Source organism: Ochotona princeps, chromosome 15, assembly GCF_030435755.1.
Source record: "Ochotona princeps isolate mOchPri1 chromosome 15, mOchPri1.hap1, whole genome shotgun sequence".
NCBI lineage: Eukaryota > Metazoa > Chordata > Mammalia > Lagomorpha > Ochotonidae > Ochotona > Ochotona princeps.
In genome coordinates, this window is record NC_080846.1 from 35,223,014 (window position 1) to 35,241,003 (window position 17,990).

The window sequence follows — 17,990 nt, forward strand, 5'->3', positions numbered from 1 at the left end:
CCGCTCACACCAGTGGGTCTCTCCCGTGTTCTCAGCGTCGGCCTGACAGTGTCCCCCACCACGCCCCGAAAGCACGAGCCGCAGCCCTTGCTCCGGGGTGGTACACGTCAGTCCTGTCTTCTGTTGTGCTCTTTTGTTTCCAACCTCTCTGCGTGCAGCCAGCTTTCTCTGCTCGTGCGTCTTTCCTCAGACACGGGTATGCCTGTGTGTGTTTTGGGGTGCACAGTAAGTTCACAGCTGAAACCTCTCCGTCGCTATTGCCACCACCCCACCCCCTCCGAAAGCCCAGGGCACGGAGTGCGGTCGCAGGTGTGTCTGCGGCCACCGAGGCCCCGGCCACTCGCCTAACCTGTTCTGCCTCTCCCCAGAAGTCCTCCAGCTGACCGGACCTGACCCGCCTGGCAGTGCCTGGCACGCGCCGCGCTGGGCTGGGGATCCGGCCGGTGCCGGGAGCCGCCTGGCACGGCCGGCCGCGCAGCCACCGCCGCCGGGCTCCTCGCGCTCCCCCTGCAGCCCCCCGGGGTGGGCCGGCTTCCAGCAGTCGCCCTTGGGTCCTCGGGGCCGTCCAGAGCCGAAGGGAAGGCGGGCGGTGGGGAGGCGGGGCCTGCAGCCCCCTACCCGGGGGAGGGAGGAGCCTTGGGGCGGATCTGGGTGGGGAAAGGGGCTGGGCCGCCGGGCCACGGAGGGTTGGCCACGCAGGCGCGCGGGGCCGTGTGGAGAGCCCCACGCGGGAGCCTCCGGAGTCCCCAGTCGCCGCTCCTCTCACTTCACCGGAGAAGGGGCTGAGGGGGAGCGAATAAAGAGTGAATGCGCTGCAGCCGCCGTGGTGGCGGCCCCAGTCAGTCCGAGCGAGCCCCGAGCCGTGCGCCCGGGCCGCGGCGAAGGGAGGCGGTTCGTCTCCTCCCTCCCACCCGCCCCTCTCTTCTCTCTCTCGCTCTTCCTCCAGCTGGTCCCAGAGCCCGGCTCGGTCAGGTTCCTCTGCCCCCCTAGCCCGCAGTTTTCCACCTCCTCCGTGTCCCACTCGTCACCCGGGGCGCCTCCAACTGCCATGGGTTAGGGTGGGGGGGCTGAGAGCCGCGCCAAGGACCAGCCTTGTGCAGCCGCCGGGGGGCGCGGGGCCCGAACGCTGCCGCTCGCCGCGCGCGGGCGCCGGGCATGGGGAGCGCCGTGTGAACCCGCACCCGGGGAGGACGCAGTAGCTACGGAGACGGGGCGAGGAGGAGGAGGTGGAAGCGGGGGAGAAGGGCCGTGGATTGCCAGGACCCGCGGGAGGGAGAGGTGGGAGGTGAGGGAGCGAGGGAAAAGTGAAGCAGGGAGGAGAAGGCGGCTGAAGGTGGGGATTGATGCTTCTGTTTTTTGTTGCCGCTGCTGCCCTCACGCTGGGAGCCGAGCCGGAGGGAAGGCGGTGGAGAGATGATTGCAGAGTTGGTGAGCAGCGCGCTGGGGCTCGCCTTGTATCTAAACACCTTGAGTGCGGATTTCTGCTACGATGACAGGTAAGAAGGGTGGGCGGGACGCCAGGACCCAGCGCCAGGTTGCTTGAGGGGGACTCCGTGGTGGCTCCCGGGCTTTCACCTTCTAGGGCTCCAAGTGCTTGTGGGAGGAGCGCACTCCAAACCTGAAGGTGTAGGTGACCTGTAAACATTTACACTTAAAGCTAGCCCGGGGATGCGAGTGCGCTGGGCGGGCTGAGTGAGTTTGCAGCAGGTTCTCCTGCTTGGTTCTTGGCTGTTGGCAGGCGCTTACGTTTCTGACCGGAAATCCTGGCAATTTGGGAAACTTGTTTAATGAACGTGTATGTGTGTAAGTCCTAGATATTCCTTGATGCAACAAAAACACACTAAATGATTTTACGTCTGGGCTGGAAGGAAGCCGCTCCCCGCCCCTAATAGATCTTCCCTGTAGCGCTTCCTTTTATTGATGGGACACTTTTTTATTTCCTGAAGTTAAAACGCGTGTTTGACAGTTGCCCAGAAAGTGAAAAGAGCGGTCGTACTCTATTTCAACTTTCGCTTTTGACGTGTGCGGTGCTTTAAGCTAAGCAAGATCTTACAGCTCCCCAGCCTCCCTGCCAACCTACTGGGAGTAGGCACTGAGAAGAGGCTTGGCTGTCCTGCTTGTTGTGCTAATTGAGACAGAGCTGCCCCCAGAGGCTGACTTTGTCTTCTGCTTTTGGGTTATTTGGGTGGCTAATGAGACCTGAACTGTGTTGTCAAAGAAACTGCATTGATTTCAGAAACATGCCACAGTTGTGCTGCTATCTCTTACCTATTTTTTCAACGTTGTTAGTGTTTAGAAACTGATGAAAAGCTCCCGTAACCATTAGGGAAAATTCCAATTTGTGCCTTTCTGGTAACTTAATGTGATTACAATTAAAACAGATGCATAATTAAAATATATTAGGGAGAACAGCACGCTTGGCTAAACTTATTAACCGTCCTGGGGCGTTTCATGCTCCATTGAAATTAAACCATCCAAAAAGTGAGCACAGATTTACTCTGACAGCCTTTCAGCAGCCTCTGGGCTTTGGGGAGTGAATGGATCCCCAGGGCTAGGGCGCGGCAGTGCTTGATAGTGAGGGGAACTGAGGGCAGACTCTTCTGGTGGTAATTAGCCGTGTTCTGTATTCTCTGGTGTGCCCACTCTCCTGCTAAAAGCCTGTTTACGGGTATGTGCCTTGGATCAGCCCATCTTGGTTCACACCCACCCACTGTTGTGAATCTCCCTGTCCTGGGTGTAGGAACACTCTTCAAACCCTTCCTAATGCAGTTGTCTGTCAGAGGCCAGTTGATACAGAGCTGCGGACAAAGTTTTCCTCAACTTTCAAGGTGCAGTGCTTTCCGCTGTTATGCTGCCTGCTCTGGGGAGTGGCTCTCCGCAGGACCCTAGTGAGCTGTCTCTGCTCCTTGTGGAACAGTGCACCTGCTGTCCCTGGGGTGTTGGTGAAACAATTCTTGCTTCCAAAAATGGGTGGCTTTAGGGGTGAGGCTGCGCAGTTATTGACTCTGTTGGCAACTGTTTGAATACTGAGCATTTAAGCCAAGACTATTGTGCTCGTATTGAAAAAGAAAAGCTACGAGAATACAGTAACCATGAGATCACTGTTATTAAACATGTGCTCCTGTTATATGCTGTTCTTAGTTGCTGTCTCTCTTTTTTAAGAGTTCATGTCAGAAGAAACCGTAAGGAGTTGAGAGTAAAACTGAGTTCGTTTTCCTGTAGGTCTGGGCTCTTGAACCACCCGTCAGAAGTGTTAGGCTTGTAACTGGAGGAGTGATATAAGCATGATGATAAATTAGTTGTGCTTTGATGATTGGCAATTGTTATCAGTTCTTCACATGATGAAGGTCAAATGATTTCTGTTTTCTAGCTACACAGATAATGTAGTGTGAAGATTTGCCTGTGTGCCCAAGGCAAGATATAGATATCATATACTGATAATGACACATACACTAATAGTGAGTTAGACTTTGCTGCCATTTATAAAGTACATTTTCTCTGATCTCCTCAGAGCAGACTTGCACATCAGATCATATACTCTGAAGATGATGAAGTCAAGAGTAGCAGTGTTCTGGAGGTTACGAGACACCCGTTCACAGGAGCACTGAGCTTATTTGTTGTAGGCACAGCACGTTAGAGTGATTAGGAGCACTGTAGGTTGTGGCTTTTCTCTCCAGCTATTTCCATTCAGTGGTGTGTGGAGGAGAAAGGAAGCCGGGGAGCCCCGTGGTAACCGTAGGATGATGGTAACGTGTTTGTTTCCCTACCCCGTTTCAGACTGTGAAGGTTGATGTTTAAAAATGTTGCTTAAACTGTGTCTGTGGATTATACTATCCCACAGGAGCTTGTGTGAAATCCAGTTCTGTGAGAAGAGGCCCACGTGCAAGTGAAGAGAGCAGAGCTCTGGGGTCGGGTGGCTCGGAATGCCTGGCTTAGCTCGCTAGGTCCAGCCTCTGCTATTGAGCTTGAAAGGTCTGACATTGTCTTGAACACAGCCTCACCCTGCTTTAGCTCAGACATTATTGCTGTGGTACTTTGCAAAGTTACCATTTGCTTTAAGTGATGAAGCTTTTTTCCTTAGCTCTCCAGATCATTACTTTCAATGTTTGACATAGATGGGTGGGAATTAAATGGTTATCTGAAACTTTGTTTTGGTAAAACCTATTTTCATATGTGAACACTTAAAAGTTTGCAAGTGTTTCTGTGCTACAGTTAACCCTATATATATACATATATATATATAGAGAGAGAGAGAGTGAGAGAGAGAGAGAGAGAGAGAGAAATTGCACAAACACTAGACAGGGAGAAGAGATTCTATATATAGGCCTCAGCTTTGTCTTCCCTACCCTTCAATCCAGTGTGACAACTGGACTGAACCCTAAGTGGTGATTAGAGTAAAATTGGAATTATAAATATACCATCTTGGCCAAACTTTAAGTCATCTGGTATGTGACTCCTTGAAGGATCTTCTCTTCTTTTCTGGAGACATGTGACGTTTAGGTTAGTGAAAAAAAGAAATTGCTGACCCGACATTCTCTGCTCTCCTCAGTGTTTCTTGAGGATGATGACAGGGTATCCTTTCCTCTTTTGTCTTCCTTAAAAACACAGTCACAAGTTTCTCTGAGAGATAACACTATGACAAGAGTCAGTTTACTTCAGAGCAAACAGAGCTTAGCAGGATCTATTGTTCCGTAGTCTCCAGTTTCATTGTGCATGAATCCTGTTGGTGACATGGCCTCTATGATACACAGACAAGTAAATTAAATACACAGACAAAACAATAAGCAAATGCTGCTCCTGTGTGTTTTTAATTCTTCCATGATTTTGGAAGTGGAAAACATATTTGAGTGTGTTTTTTTTCCTTTGCCTTTTTTGTGTTGGTAAGCCCAAGCATAATTCTTAATATTACCTATAGATCTCTTAGCTATTCTGTTATACAGTAAATTTGTGAAGCCTGGACAAACAATTCTACAACACAAATTTCTACTCTTGAATAAAAATGGCCTAAAACTCTCATGGCACTTTCCCAGTTTGGTTTTACTTTTAGATATTAACAGAAGCATTGGTTTGCATAGAAATACTAGTTACGATTGATTGACAGTGTTTAAAATGAAAGAATGAAATATTTAAGGCATATTAACAATTTCTTAAAAACTTGCTTTTTTTCAACATGCATCTATTCCTCCTGCTTGAGCTTTTGATGTCACCGTTAGTTTGTGATTTTTTTCACGTGGAGTGAGAAGAATCCCTTGTGAAATGATCAGTCACTCTGTTGACGTGTTTCTAAGAAGTTCCCTCTGATAGACTTACCTTAGCCCAATCTGGGATTGTTATCTTAAAATGTCAGCGTGTGTAACCACCGAAGACATTGTTGCAAGATTAAACAAGGGTAGTGTTTACTCTGCATCAGAGTTTGTCTTAACAGTTTAATATTGGGAAGAATCACTGTGTAAAGAAATATTAGTATACTCTTCATTTTCCTTCCAGTATATAACACGCTGAAAAAATTACAGTTGCATTCCGTTTACAGTTTATGAATGGTTGTATGTGGTGCACTGGTTTTTAGCTGAATTTTGATAGCTTATGCAAATTTTTTTTGAAAAGTTTCAGTTTGCTATTTAGAATTTGTACATCTCTTATCAATAAGTATTAACTTCAGGTGAAGTCAGTATGGACTGCTGTGCTTACCCTCACGCAGCCTTTCACATGACATTCGTCATAGCAAATGACCCAGATACAAGCACTGAGAGGACAGGCACAAATGCCAAAAGGAAAATGTTTGCCCGCCATCTGTCTCTTAGTTACACACACACACACACACACACACACACACACACACACAGGATTATTACTTTACATTGTTGATTCTGTGGGCTGTTGTCGTATGCACTTAATTTGTCAGTGCTAATATGGCCCTGTGGTCCCACTGAATTCTCTGTTGCAGTAGTTCTGAAAAAGCACCTGCCTACCTTTTGATTCCAGCGTGAGTTAGGAGCACAGTTTTTCTTTCTAATCTCTCGCTCTCTCTTTCTCTTTTTGCTGTTCATCACATTAAAAACATTGTTTTAAATTTCTCTGATTGTATGGCTGTTCATCCAGAGCCAGGGGTGGATTTTCTTTAAAATAGGCACCTTCACAACATACTTGTAGGGACACAGTTGACCCCTTAGGTACTCTGGACAGTCTGTGGCTGGCTAATCTATTTTGTTACAACTGCACTGTTCTTACCCAAAGTGCTTTTAATATGGTAACATTCAGGTTGGTTCTCTTGTTGGAACTAAGAATTATTTCATCTTTGTTTCCATACTTTTAGAATCATTGTTATTTTGAGAGAGACATGAATTGGGGGTGGTGGTGGGAGAGATTGGGGATGAATGATTCATTACTTCTTTACTTCCCAGATGCCTACAACAGCTGGGGCTGGGCAAGGTCGGATTGAGAGGCTGGGAATTCAATCTTAGCTCCCCTGTGGGTCTCAGGAACCCAATTACTTGATTCATTGCCTGCTGTCTTCTAACATGTCCATTAGCAAGAAATGGTTATCTGGAGCAGAACCAGGTCTCGAACTTGGGTGGTTCAGATGGCCTCCTGCGCACTTCAGAAAAGTCCGAGCGTGGCGGCCTTTAAGGAAAGACCAGTGGATTCTCGACAGCAAAGACCTCTCTGAACAGCTGTCCTCATTTAGCAGCCTTGTTGAAAAAACATAGACGAGACCTATCAAAACTCTATCCCTCAATCTCACAGTATGAAAAAGGCATAATATTTTGAATAATTATAGGTACAACTCCACACAATGCTATAAGGTTTCCTTGGAGATATGATTTGTGTGTGCTTTTGAGGAATAAATTGCTACATTCACTAATTCACTGATGTGTACTCCTAGACATGGGCAGCTTCTCTTGTGGTACATGATGTGTGTGTAGCATTTGATTTTCCTTGTTAACTAGCATCCCAGGAGATGGTGCCCTGTCTTCCCTGTATTTTAGCAGGGGTTGTAAACTATCTGAATCTGGAAGTCTGATGACGGACTTAGGAAATGCTAGGTGGAAATTCACTTGAATGTGTTTTTTTTTTTGCATTATCATTCAGTTTCTTACTTATGTTTATTTTCATGGCTAGTCATTTTTAAATGCTTACTAGGACTCTGTTGGCCTGTTTGCCAGAACGTTGGGCCTAAGATACCTGGTAGGTGGTTTTTTCTGCCCTTTTACATAGACATTTGTTCGTAGAACAGAATTGCCTCATCCAAATGTGTCCTCCCTCATTGTCTGCTTACTTGAGCCTGTGCAGTGCCAGAACCCTTACTGAGCGAGCACCGCATGTGTCCGTTGATAAGAGGGCTTGGTGACTGTTGCCTCAGAGATTTTTGGGGGGCTGCATCTTTTAGATTCCTAATTACAACAAAATGTTGCACGCTCCATTTCTATTGATCGCTCTTCCTCTCTTTTACTCCTCTCTGACACTTCGCCTTTCGATCTCACTTGTCAGTTTCTCTGCCAGTCAGGGTTGCTAGGATGAAAGGTACAAATACATGCTCCTTTCAGTCTTTTCTTAGAGACTCCTTGGGAGTACCTGTTTGGGTTTGCAGTGTGACCCTTTGTGTTCACAGGTAATGGAGAAACAGTTAAATAAGCCTGTCTCCATAGGGGGCGTTTTGAAGAAGGTAGGAGCACTGAACAGCCTGTTTTCAAGACTTAACGCAAAAAAGGGCTGTAATATTTTTAGAGTAATTTATTTTTCTTAAGGATATTTCATAAAGAACAGATAATTAAAAAAACCCTAGCAGTTATTGCTCTGAAGAAGAGGTGGAGGTACTTTGATTTGCTCATGTCTGAAAGATTAATGTGGCTTTAGATTCCAAGCTAAACATGAACCACATTGCTTCAAGACCATACATGGACTATATTACCTGTGCAGTTCTCTAACGTTTTGGAGACAAGACATTAGGTTTGTTTTTGTTTTTTAAGATTTATTTATTTTTACTGGAAAGGCTTATATACAGAGAGGAGTAGAGACAAAGAGGAAGATCTTCTGTCCGATGGTTCACTCCCCAAGCAGTCGCAATGGCAGGAGCTGAGCCAATCCAATGCCAGCAGCCAGGAGCTCTTCTGGGTCTCCCACACGGGTGCAGGGTCTGAAGGCTTTGGGTCGTCCTCGACTGCTTTCCCTGACCAGAAGCAGGGAGCTGGATGGGAAGTGAGGCTGCCGGGACTAGAACTGGCGCTCATATGAGATCCCGACATGTTCAAGGCGAGGACTTTAGCCACTAGGCTATCACGCCGGCCCCGACATTAGGTGTTTGTTCTCTACATTTCTTTGCTAGGTGATTTTGTGGTGTCAGAATGCAACATGTCGTTATCAAGGTGACTGGCTAAATTATATGTTTATTATATGAAACATATTTGTACCTTTGGAATGGGTGTGCTAGATGCAGTGGTGGAATGTAGTGTTTCTGTCAAATTTTTTGTGAAGAGTTTCCTTCTTTTTTAATGGAATTTGTTATATTACATGTGTAATTATTCCTCAGGAGTGCCAAGCTATTTTTTTTTACCAGCTTAGTACAACTATATTTAATTAGAAAATAAGTTACAAAACATAGCCTTGAGGCAAAGAAATTGATTGAGATTTACGACTGTGAAAAATGCACAAGTTTTGATAATGAAAATACTTTATTCGTAATTGTGATTCCAGAGATTATTGATTTCTTTAGAAGTAGACCTTAAGGATTCTTACTTGGCATCTTCTAAGCGCATTTTAACTTCAAAGGATGTGTTATTTGCTGACGAGTGGCCGCTGGGGCGCAATATGGCTCTTGACATTGTGAGCAGTGTTAAATGAGGGGACTGAAGTATTTCAAACAGCCATGTTTCAACATTGTTTAACAGTCCAGTGGGAAGCATGGCAGTCCATAGAATCCTGCATTCTTGGAATTCTTTGGGTCTTAATTTTACATGCAGGTCACAAGTTTATTTCTTAAAGGAATTTTTTTTTTTGAGATGAATTAAAGCTAACACGGTTTTTACAGCTGTATCTTATGAAATTTTGTTGTCCTCTTTTCAGATGCTTACAAGTATGCTATAAACAGGCTAAAAGGATGTAAACCATAACCCTATTTTTTCTTGTCATTGTTACAGTTAGGTTATGTGTCGTCTTAAGGACATTGGTAAATAGCTATTCTTTAGGAGCTTCTATTGTCAACCGAAGATTAGAAAAACACATCTTTGAGAGAGGGAGATAAATGAAAACACTTTGCAACAAGTAAACATCTTGTTTTTGTTAATTTCCAATTTGTTCCCGGATGCAAGCGTGTCTTTCCTGCCTCCTCTCCTCTTAGCGGGGTCTGCTGCCTTTCATATGAGCATCAATAGTGAGACTCCTCTGGAGGCAACAAGGACTTGCTGGATGTCAGTGCATGTCCAACTGACATCTCTGCAAATTGTGTCCTCCGCAGGGGGTTGGCCGCAGAGACCACATCCATAGGCTTGGCTGTTTTTCTCAGCTTGGGCAGGATGCTTGTCATTACATGACGGGTCTGGAGAACTCTGGGTGGGACTGGCCCCGCAGTGAGCCTGGACTGGTTCCTCTGGGATAGTTCTCATTGTTTTGTGAACTGCTTTTTGGCTTTAAAAAATACTACAAATCATAAACCTTCTTCCTTGCATCCTAAAGATGTCTTAAGGCACAACACTTGGCTCCAAATACTTTCTGAAGTTTAGTCACTCCGTATATAGGCCATTCTCCTCCCTGAAATCATTCACTGTAGGCCTCCTATCTTAAATCAGTTGTAAATAGCTTATGTTGACCAAGCAAACTTCTTATGACAACTTTTCCAACTGTGATTTTCCAAGAGAAAAGTTCGCAAGTGATGAAGAAGCCAAATCAGAGAATCAGACATTTTTTTTTTTTTTTTTGCAGAACTAGGACCCTTTTATGGAGGCAATTATTTATAGCTGCTGTGAAAAAAATCTAGTATACCTAAACTCGTTTGGTAAACTGCACTTAAAATAGGAAGATTGTTATGGTTAGTTTCTTGAGAGAAAAGAAACACAATAAAATAAACAAAAGAGCCCTGATACTGAATTGTGTCACTAGGTTTGTATTAAAGAAGCAGGATTTTAGCATTTAACCTACTCATACAGGGATAGGTACTGATCTAACCAAAGAAAATGAGCTTCGGATTTGAATAAGAATGTATTAAAGACACCAGTGTGCTGAAATTGCCAACTGTAGTTTTCCATGAATATCTAATACCTAATCTTCTCTTTAAAATATCTTCTTCAAATGGATCTCTTCAGGATCCCTTCCTTCCATTTTTTCAATTTGTCTCTCTCTTTTTTTTTATCTTTTAAAAGCCATGGTATTGCTTGCTTTTACCCCATATTGAACATTAGATGAAATTCTACTGTTTTTAAACCTCTTTTATGTCATCAACCTTAATAATGTGAATTATTTCTATGAAAATAATTTTGGTAGTTACATTAGAATGTGGTACAGTCAGGAAACAGGATGTATTTGGAAGCGAAAGGGTTTTAAACCTGATCCCGTAACTTACCTCTATGCAGTCATAATAACTGTCTTTATAAAAGTTCTTCTCTGAGTTAAGCTGAAATTCCCACTTTTTTTGAAGCTGCGTGAATGTCCTCTTGCTTCTCCTAAGGAGACATGGAGATGGGCCAATTTCCGGTTTCTGCATGTGGATTTCTGGATCGGTTTACCAAATTTTCTTCTATAGCAGAATCACTTGGGGTTATTAAAATGTAGACTTAGGGACCAGCATTGCGTCCCGCCTGTTTAAGTGTTTGCATATCAGGAGCATAGTTTCAGACCTGGCTGCTCCCTCTCCCATCCAGCTTTTAATATTCCTGGAAAGGCAGTGAAAGGTGTCACTCAGGCCTCTGAAACCGTGTTGGGGAGCAGGATCTAGTTCCTATTTCCTGGCCTAGCCCTGGCTGTTTGCAGACATCTGCAAAGTGACCCAGTTGATAGAAAATGTCTCTTTTTCTCTCTCTCTTCCTTTTTCTCTGATGCTCTACCTTTCAAAGAAATGAACAAATCTTTAAGACTGCAGATTCAGGGAACAAACGTTTGGCATATAGTTAAGCTGCCAGTTGGGATGCAGCATCTCATGTTGGGTGTCTGAGTTTGAATCCCACTTCCAACTCTTGACTTCAGTTTCCTGCTAAAACACACCCTAGGAGGCAGTGGTGATGGCTGAAGAGTTTAGATTCCTGCCATCCAGTAGGAGAATCCCGAGGACCTGTTAGCACTTAGTGTATGCCTGGCCCGGCCCCAGAGTGAACCAGTGGATGGTAGCTGTGGGTCTGTTTCCCTTGTAACTCATCTCTCCACATTTACAATAACCAAAAAAAAAAAAAAAAAAAGAAAAAAAGAAAGAAATGAAAAAGTCAAAGATTAAGCCTGGAGCAACCTGAGAAAATGCCGTCTATAGATTCCCAGAACAGACTGCTTAATGACACCTCTATTTCATATAATGTATTAAATACGCAAATCTCCACGTGTTTTGCAGACATTTTGAAAGGCAGCAGGAATTTCAGAGTTGAGGGTGAGGAGTTTTTTTTCTGTGTTTGAGTTTAGCCAGTTGATTTAATCTGTTTCATTTTTTAATTTTTCCGTAACATCTTCTTGAAGCTAATCATGTGGGTTTGAGTTACTATTGAGATTTTGAAAAGGTGATGGAGAGCCTGTTGAAATTCTAGGAGGAGATTAGTGCTGAAATATTTGTTGCCATCTCATATAGCAACATCATCTTTGTAACACTGCTGTGGAGACAGATATTGGATACTGATTTTGACAAATAGATAAGCTGACATGAAATTTCCTTGGGCTTATGCCTTGAATAGGTCCTGATGCCTAGACGGAGTCTGTAGAGTCGGTGTCTTGATTGGTGTGTGTTTTTGTTGTGTTTCTATCCTGCATACATGAAAACTTTTACAAAAGACTTGAGGCAAGTGGCAAGATGTAGGAATTTAGGCAGCTGAGAGGGAAGGTAAATACGGATGAATGATATTCAACACTGGGTTGTGCTAGTATGTGCAAGTACAGATAATTAGAAGAGTGCAGGCAGATAGAGTTTTTTATCTGGACAAGCTAAACCTTACCCTTTAGGCAGTATAAAGATTGTTTGAGGACGTGAGGGTTCCATATTCCTGAGGTTTGAGATTCCGACTTGGTAGAAATCCTTAAAAATGTTTGTCCTAAAGTGTTATACTTTTCCCAGTCTTCTTAAAATACTCCGTGTACTGTGTCATAGAGTGAGTGTCGTAAATGAACGCTGGACTAAGAAAAATGATTAGAGGTTCAGAATTGGAGTTAACCCTGTACTGAGTGTTTGCACGCTTCAGCTCTCTTGAATTAATTGTATTCTTTAAATTTTCATCTTGTTTTGTTGGAATAGAAGGGAGGGATAGAAAAGCAGATAGAGGGAGAGAAAGAAACAGAAGGAGAGAAAGAATTAAGGAATGAATTATAGAACTTGCATCTACTGATGTATTTCCCAAATGCTCTAAAACAGCTAGGGGACCTTATACAATGGCTCAGTTGGTTAAATCTTCACCTTGCAAGTGCCAGGAGACTATGTTGGTACCAGTTCATGTACCGGCTGCTCCATTTCCCATCCAGTTCCCTGCTTATGAACTGGGAAAGCAGTAGAGGTTGGCCCATAGCCTTGGGACTCTACACCCACGTGGGAGAGCTAGTAGAAGTTCCTGGCTCCTGGCTTCAGATCGGCTCAACTCTGGCCATTGTGACCGTTTGTGGAGTGAATCAGCCGATAGAAAATCTTTCTATCTCTCCTTCTCCCTGTAAATCTAATCTGCCTTTCAATAAGAATAATAAGTAAATAAATAAGAATAATCAATCAATCAATCAATCAGCTAGGGCCAAGCCAGGCTGAAGTCAGGAGCCTGACATTCCAGGCTTCACTTGTGCCTGGCGGGGATCCAAGTGGTTGGACCTCTGTGTTTGGCCTCTCAAGATGTGTAGAAGCAGGAAGCAGGAATCAGAGTTGGAGCTGGTGTCCAAATCCAGTGACAGAGAGAGGGTACAGAATGCAGGGATCCCAGTGGTTTCCTAACGCGGTATTTTATTTGATGACAAAGTGAAAGCAGTGACTGCTGACTGCATAGGGAAATAGTCTGATGGATATCCTTTGTGATTTTTAAAAGCAGTCCAGTCAAACACTTGGATACAAAGTGTGTTGAACCCGAGTGCTAAATGAATCAGTTAAGCAGTGTACATTCAGTCCCTTAATTTCTTCTCCCCTGGGAACAGAGCTGTGTGCTGCTCCTTGTTGCCGGCGATGTTTTCGCTTTGGTCTGCTAATGAGCTGCTGTTGTCTGTGCTTCTGTTAATGCCATCTCCCCATCCTCCTTCCCCTCCCCATTTCTGCTTCTAGTCTCTTCCCTTCTTGTGACCAGCAGCTCCCAGTTTCATCACATAATCAGGGCTTGTGCTCTGCTATTCCTTTTCTGTTGCTTTCCTGTGTTCCCAGGCTCTGTGCGTCAAGTCTTCTTTCAAGTAGATGTTTTGAGCATTTTGTTCACTCTGTTCCTTCTCTGGGGTGAAATGACCGATTATAGTGCATCTGGTTGAAAGAATCTTTGATACGTGTCCTGCTCAGCAGAACTTGTTTCTCATAGTCTCCCTTTTCTTTTCTTTTTTTCTGGAGTATATAATACTTTCTTTTTCTGGAGTATATTCCTATTCAGATGCAATTCTGGTGGCCTGTAGATTCACAAAGCTAGATATCAGATAAGCTGAACTTGTTCTGCATCAAAGTGTTTGTGTTCATTGTGAATTGAGAGTTCACCGTGAATGTGCTTCTTAGCACATGTACTATGGCAGAATCTAATATCTAACCTGGTGAGGCATTTTCTGATAACTATGAGCCTTGTCTTTATATTAGACCATTTGAAACAATGGGGAGGGCCAAAATAAAGGCCACAAAACCTTTGGAATCGTATGATGCCAACTCAATTCCAGTGCTATTCTTTGCTAAGTGTATAATTTTGCTATTGCTAATAAAATTCCCTTAGCCTATTTTCTGGATTCTGCAGAATGAGGACAACAATGCTTAGTACATAGTTAGTCAGCGAATTTAAGAGGTAAGCTAAGTAGCTAGTACAGTGTTTGGTATGTAGGATTTATTAAATATTTCCCTGAAGCAAGGCATGCATCGCTAACTATATTGCCAGTAGTTTAAAGAGCATGAGATAGTAACATCTGAGAATATTATGGAACATTTAGGAATTTTTTTCTAAAAGAATGTGAAAGCTTAAGCTTAAGCTTAAACAATAATTAACTTGGTATCTCAATAGATTTACAGTAACTGAAAGGGTTCCATTTAATTATTATATGATGATTTTGAAATTTAATTTTGATCCTTAATTTTTTTTCCGTATTGTTTCCTTAATATATCTGATGTAAAAGAGGATTGATCCTTAATTTTTAACTTGGAGGGCCCGGTGGCATGGCCTAGTGGCTAAAGTCCTTGCCTTGAAGGTGCCGAGATCCCATATGGGTGCCAGTTCTAATCCCGGCAGCTCCACTTTCCATCCAGCTCCCTGCTTGTGGCCTGGGAAAGTAGTCCCAAATGCTTTGGGATCCTGCACCCGTGTGGGAGACCTTAAGGAGGTTCCTGTCTCCTGGCTCCAGATTGGCACAGCCCCAGCCGTTGCGCTCGCTTGGGGAGTGAATCATCGGACGGAAGAACCTCCTCTCTATCTCTCCTCCTCTCTGTATAGCTGACTTTGTAATAAAAATAAATTAATCTTTAAACTTTTTTTTACTTGGAGAAACAGTATTTAAACCTAACCATTGATATACTGTAATATACATCAGTGGTATGCATACAAATTTTGCCAAAACATTGCAGTGTATGCCTTGGCTCCTGGCTTTGGATCGACTCAGCTCTGGCTGTTGTGGCCACTTAGGGAGTGAATCAGTGGAAGAAAGATTTCTTTCTGTCTCTCCTCCTCTCTGTAAATCTGGCTTATCAATACAAATAGACATCTTTTTTTTTGTTTAAAAAGAACATTTGAAAATTGGGGTGACTGGCCTGGCCTAGATGCTGATTGGGACATCTGTGTCCCATCTCAGAACTCCTAGCTTTGAGGCTCAGTGCAGCTCTTCATTGATTCTAGCTTCCTGCTGTGTGTCCTGGAAGCAGCCTGTGATGATTCAGGTAGTGAGATCCCCGCCACTCATGCGGACCCAGGTTAAGTTCTTGGTGTTTGGCGTCATCCTGGCCCAGGGGACGCATTCGAGGAGTGAGTCAGTGGCTAGAAGAGCTCTGTCTGTCTGTCTGTATCTTTTTCTCTCTGTCAGCTTGTCAAAGGGGTATGAACGTGAAAGTAAAGGGAAAACTACAAAAAACTGACCTGAAAAATCTAAATAATTCTATATTTGCTACCATAATTTACGTTTTTATTTTAAATTAGATGATATAATCTAATAGGAACATGTGACAAATTATATATTTTTAGCATCCGTATAAAGAATTCCACTCTGTGATATATATCACTTTTATATTGAAAATATAGCCGTGGTTTTTGTATAGGACCATTTTGTATTAAGAGTTGGGCTAGATTTCAAGAATGTTTTTATATTCCATTTTGTTATACAAGAAGCAGATTTGAATCTAGAAGCCATGTTTGAAATTCTTTCTAGAGAGGTGGGCCCTGTGAGCAGCCTGTGGGGTGTGCGGAGTCCTGGGGGCTTGCCTCCAGACAGGCAGAGTGAGTCTGGGGATTCCCCGATATGTCCGATCTTTGGATGGATCAGAGTAGGGAGTAAGGAGATGTATGGGAGGGGAAGACTGCTCAGGGAATCTGTTGCAGGCGAGGAATGGCTTCTGAGGGACCTCTGTTGACAAGGCCACTGTATTTGCCCAGGTAAGTGGAGGTGCTGAGATGGACTGCTTTGGAGGGGGGATGCTGGAGGACCTTTATGGGTCCGACTGATGCACCAATCCATGCGGAAGACATGTTAGCAAGGATCACTACCCACTACCACTCACCAGTACATTCTGAAACCTTGCAGGGTTCGCTTGTGTAGGAGCTAGGCTGAAATGTGGGTCATGCCTGGCCAAGCTATCACACCTACCAGTCTGCATGAGCCTGGGATAGTAGTAGACTGGGCAAGGCTAGGCTATAGCATCTGCTGGTGAGAGTGGGGATTGGGGGTAGGCCGGGACAGTCTAGGCTACAGCATCCTATTGCAAAGGCCAAGACCAGGGATGGGCTATGCCGACTTGGGTCAGAGCAACTAGTGGCATGACGAGATCTGTTCCTGGGAACAGAGCTTGTTGGCAAGCTAAAGGGACAATCCAGCTGGGATGTGGTTCCATCTGGTGAGTGTGAGAGCTGGAATGGGAATGACGACCTGGGATGGACATGACTACAGTGTCCCTTGGCACAGGTGTGGACTGGCTCTGGGATGTGTCAGCCGGGGCTTGACTCCAGCACTCACTGGTGCTTATGAGAGCCAGGGTAGTTTTTAGATAGGCTGGGCTAGGTGTTGACACCTGCTAAAAATGCAAGAGCTACTTCTGAGTGTGGAGCAGGTATGACTGTGCTGTAACACCTAGTAGTAAGAACCGGAATGGATGTAAGCAAGTTGGGCAAGGCCACTGTTCCTGCCAGGACAGGAGGGGACTAAATCATCCTGGACCCAACGATGAGGTCTGCCACTGGGAGGAGACCTGATAGAAGGAGCTTCAGGAACTTTTTTTCAGGACACAGTCCCTGCAGTTGAGTGCAAGAACCAAGGCTGGGAGCAGCCCAGACCAGGTTGGGTTACAGTACCTGCCAGTATACTTGTGGATCAGGTCTGGGGGGAGACCAGGTTGGGCCAGTTTTTAACACTAACTGGCAAAACTGAGAGCCAGGGCAGGTTGCAGGATAGTCCAGAGGAAGAGCATACTGGGCAGAGCTACAATACTTGTTGGTCTATATGTGAACTGGGTTAGGGAGAGAGCCAGGCTGGGCTAACTGACTATCCACTGGTACATGCATGAGCCAGAGTAAGCCGATTGGGCTTTGTTGCAACATCAGATGCCAGGCACTGGAACTGGGGGCAAGTCCTGTCAAGCAAGACCCCAGAACCACTTGAGGAGTCTAAGATCTGGGGCTGGGAGTGGGACCAGTAGGGAAACAGTGAACACCTCTCTAATGAGCTGCAAATCCCACTGGTGAGCAGGAGAGTCAAAGCCTAGAGGCAGGTCTGACTAGACAGGTAGTGGCACCTGCTAGGTATGAATGTAGGTTGGATAGTGGGGTTGGTTAGTTTGAGCTAAGTTTCGGTGCCCGTTGATGTGTATGAGAGCTGAATGGGATATGAGACAGACTGGACCATTCGGTTGCACATTCTGGCAAGCACAGGAACCAGGACTGGGGGCAGGCCTGGTGGGGGTTATTGGGGGTTGTTTTGACTAGGCTGCAATTCCTGCTGGTGTATGTGAGGGATAATGTATAGTGGACAGGGTTGGGCTGGGCTACAGCTCCCATTGATTCACATAAGAGACAGGGCTAGAGGCAGAACTGACCCAGCAACAACTACCAGTGTGTGTAGGCTGCTATGAGTGACAGACTGACACCCTGGTGAGCACATATAAGTCAGGTCTGGGATCTTCTCCTTGTGGGTATCCCACCAAGTGAACCACTGGACTCGGAACTCTAACCATGGGGAGAATTACAGGATCTGTGGTCTGAGCATGGAGTGTACATGTCAGAACTCAGTGGCTTAGCTGGAGCAGTGGATGTCATGCCCAGATGCACATGGAGGATACGGCAGTCCACTGGGGCCTGGAGAGGACTCCCGGTTCCATAACAGAGGAGGGAGGGCAGAACAAATTCATCAGCTACCCCAGCCAAGGATGATGGCAAATATCAGGGTGAATGGAGACTCTGGGGCAGTCTGTGTCAGCAAGATTGACAGCATTTCAGAACTGTTGAAACCACTTGAGCAGAACC

General features: G+C 44.9%; 1 protein-coding gene across 1 annotated transcript in view; it reads left to right on the top strand.

Moving 5' to 3' along the window:
* Positions 1 to 689: 689 nt before the first annotated feature.
* TMTC2 (transmembrane O-mannosyltransferase targeting cadherins 2) overlaps positions 690 to 17,990 on the top strand; it is a 373,997-nt gene continuing 356,696 nt past the window's right edge. Inside the window, exon 1 of the mRNA XM_058673524.1 lies at positions 690 to 1,496. Within this exon, the coding sequence (XP_058529507.1) occupies positions 1,414 to 1,496 (83 nt within the window). The 5' untranslated portion in view covers positions 690 to 1,413. The remainder of the gene's footprint in view (positions 1,497 to 17,990) is intronic.